Source organism: Azolla caroliniana, unplaced genomic scaffold (assembly GCF_043228905.1).
Source record: "Azolla caroliniana isolate FFs.n. ecotype wild unplaced genomic scaffold, voAzoCaro1.0.p SCAF_1, whole genome shotgun sequence".
Classification (NCBI taxonomy): Eukaryota; Viridiplantae; Streptophyta; class Polypodiopsida; order Salviniales; family Salviniaceae; genus Azolla; species Azolla caroliniana.
In genome coordinates, this window is record NW_028230436.1 from 8,868,852 (window position 1) to 8,887,304 (window position 18,453).

Genomic DNA, 18,453 nt, shown 5'->3' on the forward strand with positions numbered 1-18,453 from the left:
TACTATGGTTTAAATCATGAGATGGAGATATTGTTCCAAATTTTACGCTATTGGGGACTACAACACAATTGGAATATGCGTAATGCTTTCATGTTTGATAATAGACATGGGGTGAAAGCCTAAATAAAGAAGCTAAAAGAAAAGCTATTCTCATGTGGAATTTTTGGATGTTAGAGCATGTGGGGATCATTTCCTCAAATGCATATTCAAGTTTTTTAATGGCATTACAGGACATCCCTCTCCCTATATAAGCATATGATAGGTAACAGAGACTAAGAAGTGTTGTAACTAAGTGGATTTTACATACAATTAATATAATTGTGTGCTTTTACACACACACACAGAGAGAGAGAGAGAGAGAGAGAGAGAGAGAGAGAGAGAGAGAGAGAGACCCTTCGGGGACATCTGATAAAATTGGAACGATACAGAGAAGATTAGCATGGCCCCTGCGCAAGGATGACACGCACAAATCGAGAAGAGAGAGAGAGAGAGAGAGAGAGAGAGCTTAGTTGGTAAGGATACCCAATGGAGACCAGGTAGTCATGGGTTCAACCCCTACATTCCATATTTAGTAGTGTAAATGACTTACCACTAAGGTAAGCTAATTATGCAAAAGAGGGAGAGAGAGTGAGTGAGTGAACATTTTCTCATACACATCTCCTCATTCTCTTCCCACATCTACACATGGTCACACCCTCCAACTTGATCATCTAACATATGTGACATATCCAAATCAAAGGCCTCAAAGGACTGAGGTGATCTAATGGAATTACATAACATGAGGTTAAAATTTTCCAAGTCAAAAGGTGTGTAAGCATGCTACTTTGCAAATCCTCACATGAATATTCCTAATAACTAACATTCATTTTCCAATATAATATTTGTGTTCATCTTAAGTTTGATAAGCATATGTATCCTACTTTGGTTTTTAATTTTTTTTACATCATGGTCCTTTCTATCTATTGTTCACCATCATTTATCACAACAATCACGTGCATTGCTCATCTCATATATTAAATACTAATCTAGTTATTCTTTGTTTTACAATTATCATTCCTTGGTTACTACAAGACCATATCCCTTTTTGTAAAGATTGGGCCCTCAAGGCTCAAATTCTTTAGATGACAAAAACTTCAATATCATCCTTAATCTTAAACTCATATGCATTAACTTTTTTGAACTTTTTACCTAAGATTGAACTTAATTTTGATTTAAAGATAACCTTAGGTCCTCATGTTTCAATCAAATGCCACACGACAAGAGATTTGAGATAAAGATATAAGTTCACATATGTTGACATTAAATTGTTATTGACTTATGCTATGTATTTTTGGTTGTTTTAACTATTCTTCATTAAAATTTTCCTATACAAAATTGATGTAAAGATGATATTTAATTTCAAATGTCGTATTAATAAAGAGTTATATTTGCATATAATGTTTAAATCAAGCATATTCTGAAATGCACATAAGAGGTCAAAATCAGCCTACTTAGCTTCTTACTTCTTGCTCAATTTATAGTTGATACAAAGGTACCCATTTTGGTTGGCTTAGCTAAAAGAATGGGTTGGCTTAGGTACATGCATCCTCAAAAAGGGTGTGCTAAAAGGGTGGCACAAAGGAACACATCCACACCACATTTCCCCCGTAAGAGAAACAAGAGACTGAGGAACAAGAACAAGAATAGGAACATGAGTAGTGGCTTGTCGAAGGAGGGGGAGCATCTGTTGGAGATAGAGCTCACAAGTGGCACTATCCATGTTGGCGGGTTTCGAATGGACATCAATGGACGATTCTGGTGGGAGGCGAGGGTTACGTCCATAGAGTGCTCGAAAATGGTTGATCCGTGTCGACGCCTGTACAGATGTATTGTAGGTGTGTGTGACGAAAGGCAAGCTTTGATCCCAGGTTTTGTGGCATGAATCGATGTAGGCGACAATCTCCTTCTTAAGGGTCTTGTTGAGGCGTTCGGTGAGGCCATTTGTCGGAGGATGGTATGGGGACTTAAATACATGATGGGCACCTAGTTGAGCTACAACGACATTGAAGACATCCCCGTGGAACTAGCTGCCATGATCAGATAATAGTTGGAGTGGGCTAGTGACGGAAAATGAGCTAGCAATTGGCAGATAGAGATCAATCGCTCCTGTGGAGTCAGGGCCACCTAGACTTGGCTGAGGTGGGGGACAAGAGGGCTACTATCGTGTAGGAGGGGGATCGAGGGAAGATCAATTGGCGAAGAAAGATCAATAGCTTTTGTGGACTTGGCTGAGGTGGGGGACGGGAGGGCTATCGTGTCGGAGGGGAATCGGGGAAAGATCAATTGGTGGAGAAAGATCAATCGCTCATGTGGACCGAGGGCCACATGGACTTGGCTGAGGTGGGGGACATGAGGGCTATCGTGTAGGAGGGGGATCGGAGAAACTTGTGGGACAAGAAGTTAGTGGGCAACCTAAGGTGAGGGGGAAGAGGTGGATGCTTGGACATGGGGAATTGGTACCCCACTTCTCCACCAATATGTGAAATGCACACAAGAGATCAAAACCGACCTACTTAGCTTCTTACTTCTTGCGCAATTTATAGTTGATACAAAGGTACCCATATTGGTTGGCTTAGCTAAAAAGGGTGTGCTAAAAGGGTGGCACAAAGGAACACATCCACACCACAATATGAAGTTGTACTAATGAAACACACTCCTAAACTATTTGACATTGTTAATGTTTCATTTAGATCAAGCCGTCTTTTCAAGCTAATGATGATTATGATGGTGCACTAATGAAACACACTCCTAAACTATTGGACATTCTTGAAACAAAACGCACATGCTCCTGAAATTCTTTTTTGAACAAGAGACAACATTTTGTCATTCCAATGAAAATTGGAAAAATGTAGTTTATAGTGAGAGAATGGAACCCATGTCTCACTTTATGCATGTCTTACAAGTTACAATAATATGCTAAGGTGTGTAAGTGCATCTATATTTATAAGTAAGATAAACAAACAATGACAAAGCGAGTTGAATGGAATTGTGAGTTCAAGTAGAAGAAGGAAGAATGGCAACCTGAACCTAATTTCAATGTTGTTTGTCATGTGGATTTATAATCAAGAAATCTTGAAAACCATGAGTTATATGGACAAATCAATATAGATTACAAGGGATCTCGACTAGGGGAGTTTTTGTTACAATGACAATAAAGAACCTTTTCTCTACAATCCTTTATGCAATTTCAATTTGCCATCGATTTCTTCAGGATTTGAACTCATGCATGACCACTCCTATATTTCTACATGTAAAGAATGTTTATAGAAGCTTAGAAATATATTTGAACTCTTGGATGCAATTTTAAAAAGGATAATCTATCATCACTATATCCATTGGAAAGAACAAGCAATGAAGGTAAAAAGGGCCCAAAGATAAGAGAAATTTGAGAAAGCAATGAGGAAATTGACATTACAAATTAGGAAATGCATATGTGCTCACCATGTCAATATGCACGAAAGTGGGTGTTAATCTCTATCAACACTCGAAGAATAGCTTTGTAATGAGCACCCATAGTTCCACAAAAATATTTTATGGTTTTATAATAATCGAGCTTCAATTGATTGAGGTTGTGCATGTGTTCTTGAGATATTAGAGTGCAATCATGGTAACACTTGAGTGCTAATGTGTCAAGGTGTAGCCCTACCTAAAAATAGGCAAACTGTTGGAGCAAGGAACCTTGTATATTAAGGTGACATCCTAATCTTTCAAAAATGAAACTTGGGAGTGATAGATTGGGTTTAATAACGCAATAAAATAAAATTTATGCAAATTTTGACGTAGTGTACATTACTCTTGCTATTATTTTTTAATGAGCGTGGCAAGTAAAATTAGAAATTTCAAGCCAAGTCTAGAAAGAAATGACATATTTTGTTTCCTTCAAATAATTGTTTCCCACATTGACGCTACGCTTGTACATACACACTTTTACTTGTTTCAAGCGAGAACTCTTTTTATATAAATTTTGTGATTTTCTCGAACTTGTTTTTGATACTTTCTCTTCGATGGTGATAGTTCATTATGACTAATGATTTATGTCGTACAAACACATAGTTTCTAGCTCATTCCCTGGAAATTTTCTCATTCACCTTGGATATCACAAGTTCTAGATTGGCTTATTCCATGTACAAACAAATGTTGTCATGACCTCACCCCCTTGAGCATGTTCTCTTTCAACCAAAAATTCCAATACCCAACTCCTCCACAAACTCACACTCACCTCTACCATAAATAACATAAACTCACACTCATCTCTACCATAAATAACATAAACTCACACTCACCTCTAGAGGGTTTACATGTAGGATTTGTGAGGAGGAGCATTAAAAGGAATGATGCATTAATTGTGAAAGCACAAACACTCAGAAAGGGAAAAATAAATCTATGTTATCAATGGCTTTTCGCTTATCTCACCTACGTGTTTTGGATACTTTTCGTAAACAAACTTTGGTGACCCCTCCCCCCACTCCCGGGAAGATAGAAAGGGGCTGAATTGACGATAAAGTCATTCAAGTAGCACATATAATTGCCCTTTTAGGGTGTTGACATTGGGCATTTGCAAGCATAGCAAAAACATAAGACCGATATGAGAAATAAAGAAAAGTGTATGGTGTATTTTGAAGTTTTCCTAAAAATATGAGTCAATTCTTTGTTCCATGGATTTACAAGAGTCCTTGTTTGCAAATGATCCTCTATCTATCTATAGTTGACAAGAGGCCCCACCAATAATTTAGGATGTCTATAATGGAGACTTTGTATCTATTTATGCACTTTCTTACCTTTATTTTTATGTGATAAGAGTTTTTATTTATACTTATATCTTAAGATAGAATAAACTTAATATGCTTATGAAAGACAAATAATTGTTGGACTTACATTAAAGGATGGGGATGAGCCTCGGTTATGAAAGGTAATCAAACGAATACGAAACCAATTTACAACAATCACCACTATTTTTTTGATAGCTATTACATTAAAATAAGTTGTTTTAGGTGTGCTCTTGAAAAATAAAATTTAGTCCCCTGTTGGTGTAGCTGAAAGCCTGAACATTGGTTTTGTTTTTTATTGCCGGGATATGGAGAGAGAGAGAGAGTTTAAAACAAAAGGCATCCTAGTTGAAGTATCACGAAGATGTGACCATTATGAATTTTCACTTGATCATCATGATGAATCACACTAGAAGTTACCATCCAACTGTAGCTAGTGGCCCACTAGCCAATAATGACAAGTATCATTAGCAAGGAAACAAAACAAAACCCGAGTGTCACGCTACTACAAACATATCCCTCTAGGGACGAAGCGATGGTTATTAGAAATCCCCCGCCCCAATAATTGAACATTAGTTCAAACACATCGACAAGCTCAAATGGTGTTCGATTAAAATATATACATAAATAAATATCATATAAAACACTAATGTTGAGAGGCTAGTTGCCAAGTGTTTCTTCTAAGCCGTAGGCTTTTTTGTGCACGTACATTACAATGATGTTTATCTGAGTAATCATTTTTAAATAAATGTGACTGCTCTCACTATCTCTCTCTCTCTCTCTCTCTCTCTCTCTCTCTCTTATCATATGATGATGTAGTTCGAACTTCTAATAGTGCACGACACATGTTCTTCAGATGAGCTGTTCTTGGTAGATATACATGTATGCATTTGTGTTACACGTATGTCCATATCATCGAAATGTCTTAGTACCGATGTTGTGTTCTAAATGTCGAATGAAGTGTTTCTAGTTCCCTACAAAGTGTCATTGAAAAAAATTCCTGCACAAGGGTCTAAACGGTTGATGCATACATTTATTCTAGAAGCTACCAAGAAACTCTTGTGGAGAACCTGTTTTTTTACCCTTTCACGGTTCACCAAAGACAACTAAAAATAAAGAAGATGAAACATAGAACGAATAAAAAGGTGAAAAAAAACTAGAAAAATCGAAAAATAAAATTTTGAAAAAGGTTAAAAAAAAGCACGACTTAAAGAAAAGGCAAGAAAACAAAATTCAGGAGGCGTAGAAAAGAAGGGCACAAACAACTAAAAGTTCAAATAATAACAGCAGCAGCATCAAACAAATCCAAATCTTCTTGTTTTTATTCTACAGGAGCAAAAAAATAAATCAAAATACACGCGGGGAGAGCAGATAGTAAGTAAAAAGAAAAAGAAAGGAAAAAAAGCAATAAAGAAAATCAGTATCTTTAGTATTTTAGGGCTGAGCTGGACGCCACGTGGCTCTAGCTGCGCTTCTCACCCTTCACTTCCTCCTGACGTTTTGCAAGACCACCTTCTTATTCAATGCGACATTCAGTAGTTCTTTTATCACGACTCTATTTTTTTTTACCTATTTTATTTATTTATTGGATTAAGCTGTCATTCAAATCTCTCTCTCTCTCTCTCTCTCTCTCTCTCTCCCCTTTTTCTTTTTCATTTTTGAAAAAACAAAATAAAAAAATAACAGGTCTTCTTTATATATAATAGACGGAGCCCGTGCTGACGTGGCAGCCAAACAGGATTGACCTGTTTTAAATGCGTTTTTTTACCATTTATTTATTAATTTTAAAAAACATTTTTGGGGAAAAAATATTCAGTAAAATGCCTCGTCAAGACGTCCATGACTTTCTCTGCGAATCTTTTTTTTTTTTTTTTGCTTCTCGAAAACCACACAAAACAAAACAGGGCCATTTATTTTTTCTCACTGGACACAACGTGGCATAAACCATTTTGTAGCTATCCGTGGCCCGGTCAGTCCAGCAAGGACAACACCATGACGTGGCACGCAACGCGCTCTCTTTTTCACCACATATCTGTTTGTGCTGCCCAAATGGAGGGAGGACGTGTATGTAGCTTGGTGCCACATGGCGGTTCATAATTGAGCTTCATGGAAGCCGACGTGGCAGGGGTGACCTCTGCAGAATCTCGTATTCTTGTCATCAACAACACAAGCTAAACAAATATGTATATATAATAACATACAAGAGAGAGAGACACACACACAGATATATATCATATATATATTAATTTATATATTTATACTGCTGGAGCATACAATTAAGGAATTCAATATTAAGCTTCGAACATGTACCAAATTGGAGGAGTAGGGTGGGTGGGGCCTGCATATTTTTATCGTATCGTATACGTATGAATGTGTGTATGTATGTATGTATGTATACATACATAAATAAAATAAATAAACGTATGTGTCTGGGTGGTAGGCATTTTCTGCTTCTGCCGAAACCTGATGAAGAGCCATGTATAATAATAATAACGCTATTTTTTGAAGATAGTATGATGTGGGGGGAGGGAAACAAATAGATGCATTTCCTAAATCATAAATGTTTCTGTTTGCCAATAATAGCTGTATGTTTTTAGGAAAATTTTAAAAAAATAGCTGTACGTATGTATTCGGCCGGGGATTTATCAAGAAACAACACACACACACACTCTCTCATTAAAAATTAAAAATCGAAAATATTTTACCTGCCCTTTTTGCTTTTTGCTTTTTTGTTTTTACTTAGCTCTTCTTGAATCTTTCGTCACTCGTTTCTTTTGGCTACATTTGGAGGTCCCCAAACTCGCCGCTATATTTGGCCGCGCAAACACACACACACACACACACACACACACACTCTCTCTCTCTCTCTCTCTCTCTGCTTTTGTTTTTTTTTTTCTTCTTACGTATCTATATTTTTTTGTTCTCTCTCCTTTTTTCTTGCAATTTTTCTCGTGTTTTTAATTTTTACCTCTTTCTCACAATTTATATATTTTTTTGTTTTGATCTGTTTTTTTTTTTCTCCCTTTTCCTCTTTAATGTTTTCACTCTGCAAATCTCATTTTCTACTTCTTCTGCGTAACCTAAATCTGATTTTCTCTGCATAACCATATACTCTTGCACCAAATCTGTGTGTGTCATGGGATCGATCCATGGCTCCTAACTTTTAGTCTCCACGGCCATCAGATCTGCTTCAATATTCGTATGGATCGATCCAGCGGCACGTCTGCAGCTTCCCCTAAATTTAGCGGGACTCCTGTTAGCTTCATCACCGCCTCCTCTAATAATTCTGACTCCATTGTATCGTCTTCTCCAAGTTCTCTCGGATTAATTAATGACATAAACTCTGTTAATCTCGATCACCCCCAATTATTAATCCGCATTAAAGCGGACATAGAGCAAGCTGCAGCACTAAGAAACCTATATCGACATAATACAAATACTACTACTACTACTACTACTACTACTAATATGTCTCCTATTTCTAGTGGTCTCATGAGATATCACTCTGCCCCTAGCTCCATGTTAAACATGGCAGATAACATTAATACTAACCACAATCATCACAGTTCTTTCAATTTCCTGCAGGAGCCTCAACTCCGTTTTAACAATAATACTTATAATTACGATAACAATAACAATTGTAACAATATAATTACATCTGCCGACAACACTAACAGTAATCCTAATACTATCGTCAATCCTGCAACAGCCAATCCATCGGGTCTCCGTCAATCTCACGAGATTATGTCCAGCCCCGGATCCAGTCCATTCATCACGCCTTCCGCAGGTGCCACAATTGCTACAGTCAGGTCATCGATTAATGAAGCTGGCAATCTCATAAACATTAATCCTAATTTCATCCATAACAAGAACAAAAGTAATGATAAGAAGAACATGGATCAAATTAACGACACTATGACGATAACTACAAATAGCAATGGACTCCTATTGAGGCACAGTAGCTCCCCACCAGGCTTTCTGAATATAGCTTATACTACTAGTCATAATAATAATAACAATCATAATCATAATCATAATCATACAAACAAATATTCCAGTACTCATCCAGAGTTATTATTATTGAACGACCATATGAATGGCATATCTAATTCATCAAGTAATAATAATTCTTCAGATGATCAGGAAGATTTAGACAGCTATAACAACAATGAGGAAACGACAAGAGCACTTAATGATCATCAAATCAATACGTCTGACCCTTCCATTAATGCAGTACCAGCAAATTATAATCATTTGAATATTGGGGTTTATAATAATAATCATAATAGCAGTTGGGATGAAGCAAGTGGCCCAAATGTATTGTTGGATCAATTGACTCCTCCTCCTCCTCCTCCACCTCATAATCATGGATCATCAATATGCCTGTCTGATCATTCAAACACCCATGTTCATGGTACTAATTTATACAGAAAAAGACTCAGATCGTCAGATCATAATTCAGATCGCAACAACAGCAATTTTAACTCAGGATCCAACATAGCTCGTCCCCCTCCTCCTCCTCCTCCTCCTCCACATAATCATCATCATCATCACCAGCACCATCAGGCAAGTGGATTTCAATTCATTATAAATTAATTATTTTGGACTATATCTGTAGGGTATAAGGTCTAGGACCTTATAAAATTTCCGCAGACATATGCATCACTCTAGCTTATGGCACACAGATTTCTTTGGGATGAACCAAACCAGGATAAAGAAAATTCGATGTACACCATATTTCGCCGCTGTAGATTTCTGGGAAAGATATACATGTAATAATACATAACCTTCTTTTAAAGACCTGCACACTTACGGATATGTATGTCGCCGTCATATCAGAGAGATTGATTGATTTAATTGCTATCTTGTCCTTCCCAAATGCAATCAATAAGATTTATGCATCTGATAAAGGGACATAATACAAAAAATCTGCAGAATTACTACATACAGAGATAAAGGGCATATACAAAAAATAATCTGCAGCATTATTAAAACATGCAAATAATAGCGCTTTGCAGATGTGTGGCATTACAAATCACATGGAAATTTGAGGATGACCACTTGTAAGAAAGAGGTGATTTGGACATTAATTAGACATCCCTGTCCTGCCCATACAATATATTAAAACTGCCTAGTACTTTTGTTTGATTAAATAGATTAATTTCCATTCCTTACAGCTCCTTGACTCGTGAAGTGTTTTGCATTACGGACCTCTTAATGAGCTCTAACGGACATCAAATTTTTCTTCTGATGCATGGGTTCGATGTATTGGGCTCTTATTTGGATAGTGTGAAGTCCTGTGATGTAAATGTGTGTGTGTGTGTGTGTATACACACACACACACACACACACTCAATTCTCAGAATGTCCCTCACATCGATAACATTACAAACCCTAAATGCAATACAAGGAATGTCCCTTGCATTTTCGATGGTCGGTTCAAATGATTAGAATTACTGCATACATACATACATACATACATACATACATAAACACATACATAAATGCATACACACACACACACACACACACACACACACATGAAGGCAATTTGTTGCTGCAATGTTAGATCTGCTGGAATTATAGATATATAGTGATATAATAGTATGCAACTGTGGCTAATTCGCGCGATAAGAGCTACATATGTGATTTTGAATACGTCAAGAGAGCGTACCCATGTTTAACAACACAATGTGGTTACAGTGTCCGACCATAATGTAGTGGATGGATATGTATTTTGGTGGATAGCAGGAATTAGGTGGAACTTCTGGTGTGAATCGTGAAGATGATGAAGGTGCTACTAATTTGGCTAGCAATAACCAATTTTGTTATGCGGGCACTTCGGCTACGAGCCCGGAGAATAATACTATGTATTTTAATGCCGATTCGGTACTCTGCCGAGCGAGAGCAAAACGAGGTTGTGCGACTCATCCGCGGAGCATTGCCGAGAGAGTATGCCTCATCCTCCTTTAATCTCCTCTACTTATAATGCCACTCGTATTTAGCATCAAATTTTCTTGCTTCTGTTTTCTTGATCCATTTTCCTAACTGAATAATTAGTAGCATCATGAAGAATATGTTTTGTCTTGCCCATTAACTATACACATATAAATATATGCATAATGCATGTAAATGATATGCCATCCCAATATGTTGGTCCCATTATACATAATATTTGAAGTAATATTATATATAATAAAAACATATGCTATATGTAAAGTATCATTGTGTCATGACTAACCCAAAGGACATGTATTTAGAAAAGCACTAATAACGTATACATATGCATATCAATGCCATGATGTTAATTCAATATTAAAGCTCTCATAATTTTAAAGCCATGCATTAGTTGTTGGCATAGCTCTTACTCTAATTGGCATTAGGTTCGGAGGACGAAAATCAGCGAAAGAATGAAGAAACTGCAAGAACTTGTACCCAACATGGATAAGGTAACATTAATATATTCTACCATCTCATTAGATCTAAGTACATACTTATAGTAAGATGACTGGACCAACAGCTCCCGACACATACATTGATGCTACTGTACTAGTATATTAATTAGGATTGGTTTTCTCATCCGATTTGCTGAGTATTTTGATACATATCATGTTTATAGCAAACAAATACCGCGGAAATGCTAGATGAGGCTGTCGAATATGTAAAGGATTTGCAAAGACAGGTCAAGGTATGAATGAAATTGAATCATAATATAAGCATTGGTTTGTCATTTGGTGAGTTTTCACACCATATCCTTACAACACAATTAAATTGGGATTTGATACACTCAAATATCAGCTACCATTCCCATACATTATTATTCATCATGTGGGTCAACATTATATTAGGAAGCATCTCCGGTTCATCCCCCCACATGGGAAAATGTGTAGGCAGAAAACTTTGTTTATATGTGTAAATGTCTCCTTTTATAGGGAAAGGAGGTAAAGCTGAGGTTATACCGAATTTAAAATATTATACACGGAACCCGCCTGGCAAGGACTCAATGCTAGCACTTTGTTGATGAATAATGGGTGAATTAAATATAGACATTGGGACTAGGGTGAAGGATCATTATAAGGAACCCCGATGATGTTTTACTAAGTCTTGGGCATGTATTTATATCTTAGGGAACTCAGAAAATATAGAAATATATTGCTCTACCAACTAGTGCCAACAGTTTTTGAACCAATTTCAATATTTTGTTTTGGTAAATATTTTAATGTGCACTAAATAGTAATCTCTTAAAGGGATTTGTAAAAACAATTTGGTTGAATATTTTCAAACATGACATCACTGATCTTAAAACAAATACTAGCCAAAAGTTTTCTAAAACCTAGGAGAAATAAGCATTCTCTAATGCATTGTTGCCCTAAATACCCCCTTCAATATTGGGTAGGCCTAATGTTCTATCAGCCACACATCTAAATATTATACATTTATGAAAGAATGATTTACGTATCTTGCTCTTCTTGATACAGGAATTGTCGGAGGCTCAAGGGAAATGTAGGTGCTCAGTTGACAACAACAATACAGTTGAGAAAGAGTTGTAGCATGCTTTCCCATCTAATTTTTTATGGAGAATCCTCTCTTTGTGCATAGTATAGTACACCCACTAGATGTGACTCAAGGTTGAAAACCTAAATGTTGTATACTACGAGAACCACTAGAGCATTAAATTCATAGTCGATCCAATCTACACACAACAAAGCCTACAAAGTTGAATTTGCTTTTAAACTTTTGAGAGGTTGGTAGCCAAGTCAACATGTGATAATATATTGGCTCTAAGACTTGATTGATTGAAGTCACATTATCATAGCAAGAGTCTTAAGCCGAGGCATGGATCAATTCTTAACATTCGCACACAAATTTTGTACGATCCCTTATGGAATGTTTCCCCTTAAGATTATTTATTATTGGACCTATTTGTTATATCTCATGTTATGAAATAATTAAAACAATTTTCCAAAACTTCAAAATAGACCAAGGAACTCTCTTTCTTCTTGGATTAATGTTAATGTTCAAGACCCGTGTTAATATTCTGTCATCATCTTGAATTTCCACACTAAAGACATCTCAATTTCAACATCGAACATTATTGTCTCGAGGGATGATAAAAGGATCAAAGAATATTTGCGTGATGATCCATAATTATGAATGATAAAAAAGTGTTGAACCTAATGCTTTCAAGTTCAACCACTCGGAGCTTTGGCATGACAAGCTTGGAAATGTGCTTGTACACATAGTCTGTACCATGAACAATTGTGAACACCATGAGAAGACTTATCTAACCTTAGCATAGCTGGATCATGGTAGAGAGACAGAATCACTTATCTATGGCATCAATCAAAATTAAAACTGTACATATAGTTGTTAAAAATTCTCTTATACGTTTCCCTTATAAAGTTTTCTGAATATGTGTGTATGTGCTGCCCGACGTCCTTAAAGCAAATTATATTTTAATGTTCTATATCAATAAGTTTTTGGTATTATTATGATTTGACCACAATGTGGATTGCAACCAATAATCGTTGTAGAATATTTATTGCGAAGCACGGTCCCTTACAGAAGCTTCGTAATCTTGAACACATGATTATAATAAAATTGAAGCAAAGTGTGCTTCTTTCCCATGTCATGAGAACATGACTAAAACTTCTTGTGATTGGATGTTAGCGAAAACGAATGCATTGAATCATGACCATTAAGGTCGCGTGCTGGACTTCATGTGACTTAAAACATAAAAAGAGTGCCATGATTTTTTTGGAATAGAAAGCAAAGTTTTTCAACACTTTAATAATATCAATACATTATATACCTTGGGATGTAAGGGTAAAATCTCGAGAATCCTGATCGTGTGGTGTGACTAAAACAATTGTTGGTTGAACTTTTTCTAATTTCTTCCCTTATTTTGGTTGATGTTCTTTGAAAGGGAAATAAAAGTGACACAAAGTAATGAATTGGAAAAGTTCTTTACATTAAAAATCCCTAACCATGGTTTGCGGTAGTTTCTCATTGGAGTATGTGGCTATCCAGATTATTAGTAAACCTCATGAATGACTGGATGGAATTTTTAACTAAGCCTAGTTATCTTGTAAAAAAACGGACGGATTATGAAATAATAAATTAAAAATCATTAACAAATAATTTATAAAATATGAAATGATGAAGTCTCCACACTCACATGGAATCTTTTGTGAAGCAAACAAATTGTCAATTCTTATTTTTGGATATATATATTTGTATAGGTCAAGCTTACATCTTAGTTGTCGTTGAAAAATATATCTAATTCCAGAAATATCAATAGATTGGTAAAGTGCAAAAAAGAGAGGCGCCACCATTCTTTACATAGCCCCAAACAAAAAGGCATATTATGATTACTAATGTTGTTAAGGTCTTTTCGAGAAAAATATGTTTGGGTATCCGTACCCAATGTATCCCCATAGTCCGAAAGTTCCCTACACATAACTCTAAAGCCAATTTTTGTCCACACATTGTAAGTATTCTCATTGTCCTGATTGGCCGCATGAGTTTGGAATAGTACTACCAAGCAAAATATTGTTTTCATATTGCTATGATATCTAGCAACCAATCTCAATAGCCAACCGATTAGATTGTTTTGTTGAGCTTGCCATTGCATATCTAGATGATTGGGAAGTGGCTTGAAATAAGATTGAGACTACATTAGTAAATTTGAGGATATCCACTAAAAATGGGCTAATGTTGTAAAACAATATAAAGAATTTTGGTTTGTATATTCAAAGATGTAATACAAGATATATACATACTCCATATGTAGAGGCTTGCTCAAATGTTCTAATTGTGTTGTTAATATAATATCTTGACAGTAATCATGAATTAAAGATGTTGTGAGGTGAACTTAGACTCTCTCTTGGCAACCTTCTTCTATCTAAAATGTTGTATAAGGTGTTTGGGTTCAACATAATATTTGTAAGTAATAAAGCACCTCAATTCACGAAGTGCTGTATATGAATGGTAGAATGGGGACATAAGCATGCCTAGCATGATGACATCCTTTTTCCTCATTTTCTCCATAGATGATACACCTACTTTATGTGTGGACATTTAGTTGTGTTTCATTTAGCTAAGTTAGTGCTACCATTAACATGTTCTAGCACATTTTATAATGTAGGGCATGGTTTATGAGGAGGCATTGACATGGTACAAGACTTGAGCTAGCCTCACCTTTAGTTCCATAAATGATTTGGTGCAAATATCTATGAGCACAATGCGAAGTTAAAAAAAACTTATTCTAAATCACTAATTCAAACAATAGTTTACTATCAACAATTGACTAAACATAGGATTAATTATTTCAAACTTAAGGTCGGGTGGTAATATTTTCATCAAAAGGAAAGCATGAAGGTTTATAAATCCACATTGCTTATTGATTTGGAAAATAAAACTCTTAAGAGTACTTGAGGCGTGATGCCTTTGTTGAGATGTACTCACATGGTTAGATTAGGAAATTCTGTTGAGTGAGCAAGCTCAACTAGGCCGAAATCGGCTGAATAAGCTGAAAGCTGAATCGGTTGGTAAACCGAATCAGGTGGTCGTTAGAGGCCTATATTCCTATTTTAGTAAATAGGAATATTATAGGCATAGTTAGTGTCAAGTTCAATTAATGAGCATTCAAGTACTTGTGCCAACCCACTCATCAAGGCTTATATATAAAGTGCTCTCGGAGCACATTCATTGGATTGAGCATACATAGAACATTTTGCTAATAGAAGATTATGGTTGTTTGCTCTCTCTGTCTCTCTTTGCCTTTGTCTTTGTCTTTCCCACTATGTGTTTACCTAACTGTCGTGTTGTTGAATAACCGACTGTGTACTCAGTGTCTATCGTATACGCTTCTGCACACATATTCTTTTACTAATTCTCACTCCAAACAAAATATTTTATACTTTTAGGAGAGAATTTGGATGCCCCTTGAGTTATAACACATGCCCGAGATGGGGTCATGATAAAGAAATGGACATGAAAGTGAGCTCTAAGATACTAAAGGTTTTTCTGTCGGAGGAAAAAAGCAAAATTTTGAATGCGGAGATTCAAAGATTAAAGAAATGCTCGTTCATTTGTAAGCTACTTGGTGGTAGGCCTAATAGAGGTATGGTTCGTGACATGTTGCAAGTTGTTGAAGAGGGTGATGTATAATATGCATAATATGGGATGAAATTTCTTCCATGTTGAAGTTGCTGAGGAGGGTGATGTATTGCAAATTATTGATATGAAATTTGTAGAGCTCAAATACATGGAAGAGATATTTTGTTGAAGTGGCATGCTAACTTTAATGCTATGGAGGAAGACAAGAAAATTGGTAATCCTCGGTTGATTTCTATGGTGTTTCCAAATCTTCCTCAGTAGTTATACCCCTTGATGTCAAAGATTGGGGATAAGATTAGGCCCATAATTTTTCCTTCAAAAGCATTTCCCTAAGATTAGAGTGCTTGTGCAAAGCTCGTTCAAACTCCCCCCTATAATTAGGGTTCATGATGTGGAAGCGATACTGATAGATGTGAAAGTGGAATACGAGGGCTTACCTAGCCAATGTTTTTATTGTAAAAAGGAGGGCCATATTGCTAAGGAATACCCTAGGAAGATCAACGGTAACGTGAGGGTGAGAAAGACAAAGGGCAAGTAGCTAAGCAAGAGAATACAGGGGTGGAAGGTCATAACACCATTAATGGGGTTGAGAAGCAGACACTTGGACTCTGGTTTTGGGGTGTAAAAATCGATTGCAGCAAGAAGGAAACACAACTATGCCTCATGTAATGTTGGGAAATAGTTTTGAGGCATTGCAGGAAGAGGAGGGTCTACTACAGGATCAAAGGACAATTAATGTTGAAGAGGTGGTAGTGTGCACATCCAATGCCATGCTAAACAGTGCAAAGGTTAGTAGGGAAAATGTCATGTCATTGAGCTCCCCCACCCCTCGGTAAAAGTGGAAGTATCAGACTGAGAGCGGTGAAAGAATGTTTACGCAATGGGAAGTATCAACAAAGCTCACCCATCAATTCTGAAACCTAGAAACTGCAAGAGATAAGACAAGTAAGTATGGGGGTAGATGGTCAAGTCTCGGTCAAATTTGTTCAGTCCAAAATATTAGTAAGGGTTGCAGGTTTAGCCAACATGCTCTTAAGAGATTGACTGACTTGTGCCATGAGGAAGCCCCACGGTTGAAGGTTTATGTGGTTGTCATTAAACGTAACAAGTTGCCGAATGTATGTTTATCTTTTGATCTGACAAATCTGGAGGTTTCGGCCAACAATATGGAATGGATATCAAGGTCCTTAGTAGGTAGGGCACACAAGTACTTTAACAATCTGCCTATCACTTGGAATGAGGATAAATGGGTTGTGAGGTGGATGAATGCTAGAATGATATGTGGGAGGGTCAATGATTCATGCATTAAAAAGCATTTGCTACTATGCATAGAAGAGAGGGTAGACTCCCTCGATGAGGTGTTGCACTTCCACGAGGAGGAATTGGAGAATGCTTTGAGGCAGGATGTGGTGTTGGGATGGGAGAGAGAGGATCAGTAAGGGAGGTTGGGCATGGACTCAGGGGGAAGGTCTATGTCCTTCATGGGAGACTCCACTCATGTTTTCATGAAATTACTCACATGGAACATACAAGGTCTAGACGGTAGCAAATGTATGTTGGAAAGGAAGAACCTCTGTCAGGAGTTCAAAGCCTTGAGTTTCAAGGGGGTCTCAATCATTTTGATGTTGCAAGAACACCATTTGAGTGCGAACATGATCTTGAGTATTGGCAATCCTCTTGAGGGGGATTGGCATACGTTTTGGCTCCCAGCTCAGGGTGATCACAGTAGGAAAGGGGGCGTCTGTACATCTATCAAGAATTGTCCAAATGTTGTTGTGGTGGGATAGGACACCATAGTAGAAGGACGTGCCATCTATGTAACTATCAAATGGTACCAATGCACAATTTGTCAATGAAACGACCCATTTTTGGAGGCGATTGGCCAATGGCTTGTCGATTGTAGATGTGTGGATCCTCGCAGGGGACTTTAACATGACTCTGTACAAAGAGGACAAGGCGGGCGACATGTGAATGGTGGTGTAGGTGTCAAAGCTAGTTTCATGGGATTTGTTGATGGGTCGAATGGGGTTGAAAGATGTTTAGGATGTATTACAAAAGCCCTGGAGTTCGCTAAGCTTTTTGAGAGTAAGTTCTAGTATGAATGGTTTTTGAATGTCTCACATAGACAGAATATACATAAACTCGGAACTGGAAAAATTTGGAACCAAAGTTGATATCATCGTAAGTTCAGCTTACTCTCATCATATATCGGTTAAGATAACGCTAGTAAGGTAGAGGAGGCCAAAAAGGGTCTGCAATTTGAGAATCAACAGAAAACGTTTTGAGGATGAAAAGGTGAGAAGTAAGATAAGGAGTATATAGGAAAGTAATTTGGTTGGGGGTGGTGCTATTGATAAACTTCAAAGGAAGATTATTGAAACTTCAACATATTTGCAATTTAACAGAGACTAAAAATAGAATTGCGAGGTTTAAGGAAGAAGAAATGCGATTAAGGAGAACAATAACGGCTACCCAAAGATTGTTACAGAAAGATCCCACGTGCCATTGGTCTAGGGTAGGCCTTGAG

The 18,453-nt window shown here is 36.9% G+C and overlaps 1 protein-coding gene and 1 non-coding gene across 2 annotated transcripts; both read left to right on the plus strand.

The window, feature by feature from the left end:
- The first annotated feature begins 389 nt into the window (after positions 1-389).
- LOC147868840 (U6 spliceosomal RNA) lies at positions 390-492 on the plus strand. The gene has a single exon (XR_015532373.1). It is a non-coding gene; the product is annotated as a U6 spliceosomal RNA (small nuclear RNA).
- Positions 493-7,983: 7,491 nt separating this feature from the next.
- On the plus strand, positions 7,984-12,785 carry LOC147868841 (uncharacterized). Its single transcript, XM_087323952.1, has 5 exons — positions 7,984-9,375; positions 10,564-10,757; positions 11,189-11,254; positions 11,425-11,493; positions 12,284-12,785. The coding sequence occupies exons 1-5, from the start codon at positions 8,007-8,009 to the stop codon at positions 12,353-12,355; spliced, it is 1,770 nt and encodes a 589-aa protein (XP_087180078.1). The 5' UTR covers positions 7,984-8,006; the 3' UTR covers positions 12,356-12,785.
- Positions 12,786-18,453: the final 5,668 nt, after the last annotated feature.

Excerpts from the sequence above, each read along its gene's own strand:
- LOC147868841 (XM_087323952.1), top strand. The coding sequence starts at position 8,007 with ATGGATCGATCCAGCGGCACGTCTGCAGCTTCCCCTAAATTTAGCGGG. Across the intron at positions 9,376-10,563 it reads TCACCAGCACCATCAGGCAA|GTGGAACTTCTGGTGTGAAT; the intron begins GTGGATTTCAAT and ends AGCAGGAATTAG. Across the intron at positions 11,255-11,424 it reads TTGTACCCAACATGGATAAG|CAAACAAATACCGCGGAAAT; the intron begins GTAACATTAATA and ends TCATGTTTATAG.